The sequence below is a fragment of the Neospora caninum genome, chromosome XII (genome assembly GCF_000208865.1).
Source record: "Neospora caninum Liverpool complete genome, chromosome XII".
NCBI lineage: Eukaryota > Apicomplexa > Conoidasida > Eucoccidiorida > Sarcocystidae > Neospora > Neospora caninum.
Window position 1 is genome coordinate 1,712,440 of NC_018398.1, and position 12,036 is coordinate 1,724,475.

General features: G+C 59.0%; 1 protein-coding gene across 1 annotated transcript; it reads right to left on the minus strand.

The window, feature by feature from the left end:
• Positions 1-2,163: 2,163 nt before the first annotated feature.
• Positions 2,164-11,764, minus strand: NCLIV_062460 (conserved hypothetical protein; the record flags this gene model as incomplete). The annotated part of the gene is made up of 7 exons (XM_003885797.1): positions 2,164-3,763; positions 4,556-4,741; positions 5,410-8,094; positions 8,780-9,084; positions 9,615-9,725; positions 10,187-10,341; positions 10,810-11,764. The coding sequence occupies 7 exons, from the start codon at positions 11,762-11,764 to the stop codon at positions 2,164-2,166; spliced, it is 5,997 nt and encodes a 1,998-aa protein (XP_003885846.1).
• Between the last annotated feature and the right edge of the window lie 272 nt (positions 11,765-12,036).

The following is a 12,036-nucleotide window of genomic DNA, read 5'->3' on the forward strand; positions in this document are numbered from 1 at the left end:
GCGCTGGCGCTAACCTCTGTTTCGAAACCTGACTTCGAATACGTCTCAAAATAGACGAACGGACGGAGCGGTCAACGCACAGTTTCTGATGTCCTGGAGAGGACCATCAAATGAGGAATCGCTGCAAATGGCACGTCGACGATGTTCCCAAAAACCCCCGGAAGCGCCCTTCGTGCTCGCATTCCGTCCACCACGTAATAACATCTGTGTGTCCATTCAGTTGGACGTGTATCTCTATACACATTGCGTATTCATCAAAAAAAGGGAACTCCTGCCAACTTTCTCCGACTTTCTATACAGGCTTGACTTCACGAGTACCCAGAATCCCCGCACACACATTCGGAAGGAATACGATACTGAAGAGCGGTTTCGAGCCATGTAAGCAGCATACCTACAACCCACGCCACGCGATTACCAAGATCCGAATGAAGAAGAATCAGATCTCCAGAGGTCCTCTGGAGTTATCTCTCGTTACGTCACTGCACCGGAGCGTGCAAAGTAGTGTACCTCCCCGTGCCAAGCCTTGCAGCCCATCAGCGTGTCCGCCTGACCCCACGCTCCACACATTCGCCACGCTTTCCCTGGAAAACCAGTGTCTCTTCCCTCCCACTTCACAAAAAGGCTTTGTAAGGAGGCTGCGGCAACTTCTTTGTACCGATCTCTATTGGCGGTTCGGAAGCCGTTTCCCAAGAACCAGCGCGATCTCCTATTTCCCAGTGCCTTTCGGCTCCGCTTTTTCGTTGCTCAAGGCACCCTTTTCGCAAAATGTCACACGCTTCGTCCCTGCTGGCTCGTTTTCACACACTCGAACAGGCTGCGGGAGCGCGCGTTGCCCCCCTCTTTCTATTACTGCGTCTTCTTCGCCACCCTCTTCCGGGTCTTCTCGCAGAGAGAGAAAAGCTGCATCTTCCCGGCGCAACTAACATGTGTAGTGTGCCAAAGAAGGCGCGGCGCGTCGCTCCTTTTTCCTGCAGAGACGCAGGACGGATCTGCCTTCGTAAGAACAACGGCCTCACTACCGCGTGACCCACACTTGAGCGCTTATTGTCCACAGCACCCGCCCCTCCACGAGATACCCCGACAAAACGCGCCTCCAAAAATACCGTCCACACCGGCTCACAGCCGAACCGAAAGCAACAAGGAAACGTACGTGGGCTGGCCCTTGCGACACACGCGAAGCAGAGCGTTGGGGGGGGGGGGGGGGGAAGAACTCCCAACTCGCCTCGGCCGCACACCCGGGATGACCAAAAATTCAAAGAGCACAGAACGCTCCCGCAACAAATACACCCGAGCGAACGATCTCGACGTGGAAAACGGCGTCGAAGCAAGCCCCACTCTGGAGCCTGCGTTGTCCTCCTGCAGCGCACGCTCCAACCTCTACGTTTTCCGCTGCGTTCTCCTTGGGACCACCTGCTGTCGCTTCGCCTTCTCTTTTGTTGCCTCTGACTTTCCTTGTTCCGTTTTCAGCTGCATTCGCCTCCGCCCCCGGCCCTTTCTTGCCCCTTCCCGTGTCGCCTTTGCCTGTTCTAGGTCCGCCGGATCGCTGCTTCGCCCTTCATCCTAGATCTCAAATGCGGTACCAATTCACACACGCCCTAAAGCAGAGAGGAACTTTTAATTTTCGACGGCTCTCCCCGCACGAACACTCCATCTATCGGAGCGCAGCCGACGTCCGCCGCGCTGCGTGCCCACCGCCCTCTCTCGCGTCCAAACTGGACGGCGAGTGGACAGCTCTCTCCGAAAGTGGAATCACGGGCTTTTCTGCGTCTGTTCATCGGATCTCCACGTGGCCTGGAGCGAGCTCCCACCCCTTCTACGGAGTGCTGTGGTTCCTCTCTACATGGCAATCCCTCCGGCACCGCGTAGTGTGGAACCACTCGCTCCGGGAAAGGGGAACTATTGCTCCGTCTCTTCGAGGGATGGCCCTCCACCTCGTTCTCCAGAGCCGGTGGCATCTGCTGCTCGAGTGTTACAACGTCTTCTCTCGGGTTAACTCCAGGTATTTCACCATCGGCTCCAACTCTGGTTCCGCCAAAACGTAGTCCTCTGGAGCCGCTGCCTCCTGGTCCTGGGGCACCACTGTCTCCCCCGCCTGGGGCACCACTGTCTCTCCCGCCTGGGGCACTGGGGCACCACTGTTTCCCCCGCCTGGGGCATCGCCGTCTACTCATCCTGGGGCGTCGCCGTCTCCTCATCCTCGAGCACCACTGTTTCCTGATCTTCGGGCGTCACGGCCTCCTCATCCTCGGGCGTCACGGCCTCCTCATCCTCGGGCGTCACGGCCTCCTCATCCTCGGGCGTCACGGCCTCCTCATCCTCGGGCACAACTGTCTCCTCCTGGGGCATCGCTCTCGCCTCCTCCTGGGGCATCGCTCTTGCCTCCTCCTGGGGCATCGCTCTTGCCTCCTCCTGGGGCATCGCTCTTGCCTCCTCCTGGGGTATCGCTCTTGCCTCCTCCTGGGGCATCGCTCTTGCCTCCTCCTGGGGCATCACTCTTGCCTCCTCCTGGGGCATCGCTCTTGCCTCCTCCTGGGGCATCGCTCTTGCCTCCTCCCGGGGCACCACTGTCGCCTCATCCTCGGGCATCGCCGTCTCCTCCTCCTGGGGCACCACTGTCTCGTCGTCCTGGGGCATCGCTCTTGCCTCCTCCTGGGGCACCACTGTCGCCTCATCCTCGGGCATCGCCGTCTCCTCCTCCTGGGGCACCACTGTCTCGTCGTCCTGGCGCATTGCCGTCTCCTCCTCCTGGGGCATCACTGTCTCCTCACCCTCAGGCACCACCGTCTCCTCCTCCTGGGGCATCACTGTCTCCTCATCCCCGGGCACAACTGTCTCCTGCTCCTGGGGCACAACTGTCTCCTGCTCCTGGGGCACAACTGTCTCCTGCTCCTGGGGCATCACTGTCTCCTCATCCCCGGGCACAACAGTCTCCTCCTCCTGAGGCACCACTGTCGCCTCCTCCTGGGACACGACTCGCTCCGAAAGTTGTGCTTGTTCATCTTCCGCAGTGCTTTGTTGTGTTGCTGGCGATTCAGAAAGAGGCTCATCAGCCAGGTTCATTTCAGGCACGTCGGTTTTTTGGCTGGCTTCTTCTCTCTGGTTGTACGTGGCAGTAGCACCAACTATTCCACCAACAGCAGGTTCCTTATTGTTCGTCCATCTGGGCGCGTATCGGTTTTCCGCCGTGTGGTTCCTCGTGGGCATAAGATGTGCCTGCTTCCACGCCGCTTCAATCCTGTCGCCAGCAAAGAATCTCTCTCCCAGAAAAGCATGCTGATCAGTGGAAAGCACAAGCACGATTTTGCGGCCTCGCAGTTCACTGGCGTACAGCCTTGGAACGACGCGCGTCTCCATATAGGAGCCCATGCGAGTCACGATGTTCGCCGTTGTGTCGCACTCCGTAGCCGCCTCCCCCTCACCGGCTTGTACACCCTTGACGTAAAACGGGTCATCGTTGCTCCCTTTTTGTCGCTTGTCTTCCGCGACATGCACTTTCCAGAACTGCTGTCTGTCGACAGGCAACTCGTGGTCGTTGGAGTCGCTATGCCTGTTCCGGAGGGAACCGTCGATGAGTTCTATCGACGACGTGGACGTCTTCCCAAACTTCACTGTGACATGGCCGATCCAGTTGGACGCATCGCCCGCACCGGACGCCCGACCCCACAAGCCGGCTTCTGTTGTCGCGGTTTGCATGGCCGACAAGACAGGCTGGTACTGCGGAAACGCCTCTGCGGCTGCCGCCTTTGCAGTCTCTTTCAGGCGCCTGAAACGCACACAGTCGAGCGACAGGGGACTTGCATTCGAAACATCAGCCACTTCGCACGTGAACACACACGCTTTGACCTTTTCTAGCTCCAAAAAGCGAAAGACGGACGACGCGCCGAACGGAACGGCGACGAGAAATACGGCGGCGCGGCACGAGACAAAAAAACGCAAGGGTGTCCATACAGCAGGCCCAGTGACAGGATCGGCAAGAACCCCTTAGGTGGGGCTGTCTCGCGCACTCCGGCGTCCTCGCGAAAAAAGCATCGGGAAATGGAGAAAAAACAGCTAGACGACAGCGGGTGGGAAAGAGGCTGCTGCCACATCCAGAGGCATATAACCGGTCGTGACATCAAAACGTTTGAGGACAGCGAAACTAGCCGTGACAGCGCGAAAACGGAAACTCCGGGGACACTCGGCGAATCGACGTATCGGCGAGCACGCGTAAACTGGGTAGAGAGCAGTGAGCGGCGGGCCGGGAGGAAAAAAGAATGTCTCCGACTGGCAATGACACACAGCAACGAAATGCGGGCGCTGACGAGAGGCGGAGCAAAGAAGAGTGTCTATCTTATAAGCGCCACACAGAAACGCACACCTGTCTTGAAGGGTGCGTGAAAAAAGACGCGCAACGTCAGGTTACCCATTACCCCTGGAACTGCGCAACGCGCCTCCACCCAAGGACAGCACGTGTCCTTCTTGGTTCACCAGGAACGCGGGAATACCACGAACGACACCGCACACATGCCTACCGAAAACGACAAGACCAGCAGGGAAACGGTAAAAATGTTCTTACGTGAGCTTCGACTGCGTGCGCGTCGCATAACCGTACGCCGCCACCGCTGCTTGACCAGCCGCAGGATACCCGACGAGGTAAAGCGCGCGTTCGAGAACCGACACGGGCGGCACAGCGAACTCCACGACTCCGCGGGGGCGCGACGGACACGTCGCAACCTGTACACGGATCAGCAGGAAGTTTTCCCTGCGAAAAAGCACATCAAGGTAGCAACGACCGCAGAGCGGAATTTGCACACGCCGTCGGATGGAGTGAGTGGCAACGAAAAGTCGACGGTGGATTATATGATGGATTATATGGTGGATTACATGGTGGATGATTACATGGTGGATGATTAGATGGTGGAGTCCGGGGCAGTAGTCGAAGAACAGCACGCAAGACGCAGCTGCGCACCGTTGTGCATGCACAGATCCACACGCTTCTGCATCTACGTCTACGCTTGGACGTCGGCGCGGCTGCATAGAGAGGCAGAAGCAGGAGGGTGTTTCCCAGAGCGTCTTGGTGTGCGGAAGGCTGCGCAGACACACTCGTAGTCCCAGCGAAACCATGCCTTGTCACCTGTTTGCACAGGTCGAAGCCGGCTGGCCGGCGATGCGAATCAGCCACTCTCGACAACAGTGAATAGACAGAAGGTAACGCGGGAGTCCCCAGGGGACCACTGCGCACAGGTTGGTGCATGGCGCCCGTCACGCCTTGGCAGGTCATGCCGTGCCCCCTCCACCACTTTAAAAAGGACACGCGTATATATGCTATACAGCTACAACTAATCGGTAACTGAGCGTAGAAACTGCGTTATCCCGCCATCCTCAGAACTGACTTCAGCATCCATATTTGCCTCGGCACGTAAAACGTACTGGAAAAAGGAGGTGAGAGGAAGGAAGAGAGGCGGCGCTTCGGGGGCGAAAGCGGTCTCGACATAGAGCTGGTATTTGTCCAGCATTCGCTTGTCGTAGGACGTGGCCCATGCCGCCGGGTTGGATACGTACGCCTCGTGCTTCAACGCCATGAGTTGCCTCCACTCGCGGATGCCGACACGGGCATGGATGAACGAGTCCAGAGCTGTACAGCTGGTACTCGGCGACTGTTCCGGCTTTGCCTGCTTTTTCTGCTTGGCCTTTTTGCCCCTCTTCCGCGTCTCTCCCGAATCCTGGCGCGTCTTGTACGAGATATCCGCTGTGCAAAAGCCGTCCAGATTCTGGACCAGCGTCTCGACGCTACGCTGAGCCAACTGAAGACGTCGCAACTCGCCTCCGCTCCCAGCCAGGTACCGCAGCGGCAGCCCACCTGTTCGCGGACCCAGGTAGACCATAAGAACTTTTCGCTTGCCCACTGACGGCGGGAACAGAGCCGCGCGGTCCTCGCGCCTCTGCGGCAGCTGCTGTCCACTCGTCTGGCCAGTTTGCTCAGAGACTGCATGCGCTGCATGCGCCGTCGGCGTTTTCGAGTCCTCTCGGACAGACCCGCCTGCCTGCGCCTCGTCACTTCCCTTTGACGTCCCTGTCTCTCTCTCCTCCCACCCCGCACGCGAACGTGCAGCGGCTGCCGCTTCCGTTTCCCCTTCCGCATCCGGACCGTCGACGCTGCCGGCGAAGATGCCTAGGTTCGAATCGACACACCACTTTGACAGCTGCCGACTTGACTCGTTTAGGCAGCACACGAACGGATTGAAACGGCTGTACAGCCCGCTTCGCTTCTCTTCGCTGGCTTCTTCCTCAGTCTTGCCCTCGCCATCGCGATTAACCCGCTGCGCTCGTGCAAGCATGGCCAGGCCGTCCACGGCTTCAAGTTGCCCCGGCTCGCCTTCCACGTCGCCCGCATTTCCCGGTCGCGCACGTCTCTGTGGCGCCGTGCCGGCGCCTCGCTGACCGGCTTCTCGGATCTCCACGTCCAGCGGCACGGCCTGGGTCTGCTGGGGACGCGATAGGGCACCTCCGTCGCCGCCAGCCCAGCTGCTCAAGGTCGGCTGGCCGAGCCAAGCCTCGAAGTCGCTGTTCTTGCGGAAGGGGGACAGCGAGGGGAAAGGCGGCTGGAAATCTCTGTAGGCCTTGATGAACTGGGACCCGTACTCGGCGTACGACACCAGAGGGCCCAATCCTGTGACGGGCTCCGAGACAGGATAGAGCGTCGGGACTGGAGACACGTGATAGTCGCCTGAGACGTAGAACGACTCGATGACTAGGCCACTGACTCTCAAAATGTAATAGCCTCCTTTCTTAGAAACGTCCGTTTCTCTGTTCACCTTCTTCCAGGTTTCTCTCCCCCGCGCCGACCCTGCAGCCAGACGCCGGACCCGCATACGCGCCTCGGCTTCGGTCGTCCCGTCGGCGAGTTCAGACGTCGGCTTGCTTGGATCGGACGCCTCGGCTGTTTCCGCCGTTCGGGTCTGGGCTTCCGCCTCCTGGCTCGGTGCGTGCGCCACCGCCGCGTTCCCGGTCTGCGGGTCAGCGGCGGGAAGACGCACTCTGGGCCGGCCCTGGAAGTGCTCAAAGACGAGGCGCTGCAGAGTCGAGAGTGGCGGCACGAGAGCGTACCGCGCGCGATCGTCCACGGCCGCTTCTCGAATGACCGCAGGCGGGAGCATTTGCGACAGATTGATCCAGTCTTCCGGCTCAACGGATTGACTCGCTCCCTCGTACGAATAAATCACCTTCACGCTCCAGTCTCTGCCAGAATCGAGCGAGTTGGTCGCGTTTTCCTGACCGACTGAGGGCCTCGCCGCCGCGCCGTTTTGACGCGGCGCTTCTTTCGCATCCCCCTGCAAATGGCGTTTGGCGCGCCCAAAGAGACCGCCGAAAAACGAACCGCCATGTCTCGGCACTTCGTTCGAACGCTCGCCACGCGGGGGTCGACGGGTGGTCCCTTTGCGCCGGGTGTCCCCACGACCGTCCTGGCCAGGCTTCTTCTGCGCCTCGTCCTGGCCCGCGTCCGCCCCAGCTTTCTTCTCTTTCTCCACCCCTCTCCTGCTTCCTTTGTGTCTCTGCGTCGTCTGTTCCGCTGGTCCCCCTTTCGATCCTTTCCACGATTCCCGCGCTTGCCCGTCCGGGGCCCCAGGTCCGCCCTCTGGTCTCTTCCTGTCGCCGTGGGCCCGGTCGCGCGCCGAGGCCGCGGCCTTTCCGCCCCCGTCACCTGCAGCGCCTTCGTTCTGGTCCGCGCCGGCGTCAGTTGTTGGCTCGCCAACTCCTCGTCTCTGAAGGAGGTCGATTGTGTGGCTCTCGTCGCCTTCTTCATTCTGACTCCAGGCCTCTCTCTCCTTGTCCACTGCTGCGTCCGGCTTCGCCGGGGCCGCTGTGGTGACGCCGTGGTCTCCTTCGAACTCTTCAAAGGATGCGGATTCCGAGGAGTCGCTCACCTCCCCGCCGAGCAACGACATTCCGCGTGTCACGTCGACCCACAGGGGTTCAGTGTCCAGACCCGCTCCGCGTGCAGTGTCTCCATTGTTCGGCCGCCCTGCCGCAACGGCCGTCCTCAGCAACTGGTTGACTGAACGCGGTTCGACTGGAAGTGGAGCCGGCGGCGCAGTCACAAACACGATCGGAAGGCTGCACGAAGCAAGGTCCACACACCGAAACTACGATGAGCCACGGGTTCGAACCTAAGCCCATTTGCGCGTTGTTTGACTGTGAAAGCGATGCGGGCGTTGCGCTCCGCGCTCACCCCGCCCGAGTGCTCGCGCAAGGGGGAACACGACGGCTCTCAGAACAGGAAAACAGTTTCTTGCTCGCGACAGCGAAACGGCGGGCACCGCAGCCGGTTTCAGCCAGCAACGCGGGCGCTTCTCTGCCCAGTCACGCGCGGGTACACACCCCGAACCACAGACGAGACGACAAAGGCCCACAAAACAGATACACCCGAGAAAGCCACAGACGGATGCCCAACCGATAAACGAACCGCGGAGAAAGTGCACGAACGAAAAACAATGGGTTCCACTGCGAGGCAGGTTGCCGGCGCTGAACGATGCGCATGCGTCCGAACATAAATCACCCAGCGCTAGTGGGGCGACAACGCCAGCTCACGAAGCGACGTGGACCTTCACCAAAACGCCTCGCAAAACAGAGCCGGTAGAAGAGAGCACACCTGCATAGTTTTCTATGCACACGGACACGCGCGACTCGAGATACGGTCGCGGGATGCCAACTGAAAGACCTTAGAGGAAACAGGAGGCGCCCAACGGCGCGCGCCAATGACCTGCGAGGACTCCCGCTAAGCCGTGCTCCGTGCACTTACACTTCCCACGACGGGTCTTGTTGCTTGGCCAACATATAGAAGAGAAGCTCGAGAACCTTCTTGGCCTCACTGCCGCTGTATACTTCACTGATGTCGAGAACCCCAACGCCATTCCGCTCCATTTCGTGCACCGCATCCGCCACCGCCGCCGACAGGATCTGCTCTTCCAGACTGGACCGGTTGATGCGGCTTTGCTCCGTTTGTTTCAGTTCCTCGACGCTATTCCTGAGACGGAATTCTTCCGTCCGCACATCTTCTTCGTAGGCAGCTTGCCGTCGGCTTTGGAGGAGTTCCACTTCGGCGACCTAAACGGGAAAGAGGCAAAATGGGAAAACCGCCCTGACGCGAACAAAAAAAGGCAGGACGGGGCGGTCAACGCCGCCCGAAGCCGCTCGAGAACCGGAGAGTCTACGACGCCAAAAAGGACCACGAAGACCTCCTGGCCGAAGCGGTCGTCGACGTTGACGCTGCCCCCAGATGGTGCAGTTGAGCTAGAGTCGCTTTTCGGGAAAACGCCGCCGGGGGTTCAAACGGAAAGGGCATGCCTCAAGTTACATCCCAAGTGGCAGATAAATGCACGCACGCACTAACAACGAGAAACCGAGTCGCCTACGTGGAACACTCAGACATCTGGGTACCTTCGCCACTACGCAGACGCGAGCACCTCATCAAAACAAACTGGCTCTTCCGCAGCCGTGACGCCTGGTCCATATCTTCACCTGGGACACTTGCATACGCGAGAAATCGCGTCTCAAAGAGGTGACGTTTTCCTGAACCTTTCAACAGAAGCGAATCTCTCACCCACACACTAGCAGACCCGTCGTCACAAACTTACGTTGCGGGCGACGGTGCTGTTGACACCGCTGGAGACATCAACGAGCTCATTGGCCAAGGCGACCGAGCTATCTGAGGCGTTCAAGAGGGCAAACGAAAGGTCCACCATGTCCTACGAAGAACACCAACATGATGGTCATGAAAAGCACAATAGAACTTGGATGGAAGACAAAAGGTCGGATTTCACATGAAGCGCGTCGTAAGTCTCCCCCATATAAGGGCGTTCCCTCCACACAGAGTTTCTGCTGTCTCTGGCTGCTTCCAGACGTAGACTGCGGCGCAGGAAACTTCTCCCTCGTCTCCCAGGTGGTGGCTTACGCTCCGGCTCTATGCCGGTCTTGATTCCGTTCCTCGAAGCGTTCTTCCCTCTTTACTTGACAAAGACGGGGGGGGGACGGTGCACAGGTCCCACTTGGCGTTCCGGAAGAAGCCAATCGGGGTCGCGTCTTCAGTGTCTTATTTTTTCAGCCGGCCGTCTCTCTCCCCTCTATGCGCTTTCTGTTCACACAGTTACCCTTTCTCTGGAGAGTCTAAAACGCCCCGTGTACAGACAGACGCCTTCGTTCCTCTTACCCGCCTGAGAGGCGTCAACCTTTGGTCCACAGCCTCTCGCAGCTGACTCTCGAACAGTGTGCTGTTGGTGCGAACGAACGTCGCGATGCGCGAGTCCAAGACGTTAACGGCATTCTCCAGCGTCTCCAGAAGCGCTTTGTGGGGGAGACTCGGGCCTGAGCACAAACCGCCGCAGAGGTACGCGCAACGTCTTTGCATGCAGGACACCGCAAAAAAGTGAACCGAATTGTGGATCCACTCAGGCTCAGATCTACGAAACGGTACGGCGGTATACGAGCCGCGGAACAACCAGCGGAAACACCCCCGAAAAGTCGAACAAAAGACAGCCGTAGGCCGAGCGCAGTGTTTGGACAACCGGGAAAAAAACACCGGCTGCTAACGAGTGAGGTCGGGCGTTTTCCAGCGGCGGTTCCTCCGCGAAATCACGTCGCAAGCTCTCCGCTTGACACATGGGATCTTCAGGTCAAGGATCTCCGGTCAGCGGCCGGCCCAAAACATTCCCGGGCCATTTGCTGAACACCTCCCCCCGGCGTCTCTGTGTGCAGTCCTGTGACAAGACCGCCTTTTCACAATCGCGGACTCCCACGGGGGGGGGAGGGGGGGAGGACGGAAAAGCGACTAACCTCCTAATGCTATCTGCTCGAACGCCTCGACATTTCGATGAGGGCGTAAATCATGAAGACCCTCCCGGTACATTTGCATGTCGCCTAAAACGCCTTCCAATTGTGTCTGTAGCCAGTTGATGTCGCCGGTGAGTTTTGAGACTCTTTTCTCCAAAGCTGCCTCCACCTTGTGAACCACTGTTGCCTGCTTCTCCGGATCCCAGCCGTCTGCGATGACCATCTCGGGTTGTGCCGCCGCTCCGAACAGGTCCCCGTTTTCACTTCCAGTCTGAGCCGCACCCTGGGGAAGGCCGGCTTTCAGACTTTTCAACAACTGCGAGGTGTCGGCTGCGTCCGCCGGCCGCGTCTCTTGTCTCTCTGCAGCTGTTCCTTGCCCGAGCTTTACCTGAACAGAGCGACGTCGCGTGGAAAGCGCCTTGCCAGCAGAAGACGCCTGCAAGGCTCGTCCCCCCTTCTTTGCGTCACCCAAACCAGGTTTCCGGGGCGAGGGCGGGTGGTCCACGCTACTGTCAAGAGCCGACAAGAGCCATTCTTGAAACGTCATCTCCTGAGGGAGACGGCGATCCGCATATCGGCGGGAGGCACGCGAGCTGGAATCCTTCGAAGAAATGGTGACCTCTGCGTTTTGCCCCGTGACGCTCCCCGGCGAGCTCCTGCCTGCAGGAGTGTCATACACAGCAAGTCCTTGCTGAGTCACATCTCCGTTCTGTCCCGCTGCAGAGAAACCTAACCGCTGGTCTCCTTTTCCGTCCTTCTTCCCGAAGCCTCCAACCTGTTCAGTGTCCCCGGAGCTTGAAGGTTCCGGCGAAGCCGGAGCGGCGGCTGCGGCGAAAATCCCAGGAAAGGCAACAAGCGCTTCATCTGGGTACGAGACGGGCGGCCAGGAGAAAGATGAAATACAAAAGCTTACGGTCGGGCTGATATCAGGCTTCGTAGGTGACAAAAGAAAAAGCATACCAATGAGAGGAATAACACACTGCAGTGAAAACAATCCAGATTTGACACGAAACGACGCAGCAGCATCTCTCCAACTTCCCAGCCCGGACGGCTCCGGCGCGGCGGGAGACGTTCCTCCCATTCTCTCAGAGGCTACCCTTCCCAGACACAGTCCAAAAATGAAAGACAACGGAGAACTGTAGAGAGAAAACAAAGAGTGGAGTACCAACTTGCACATGCTCCGACCCTGCCGGCGCCTCTCTCGGAGCCTGTCTCCGTCCAGTTTGACGC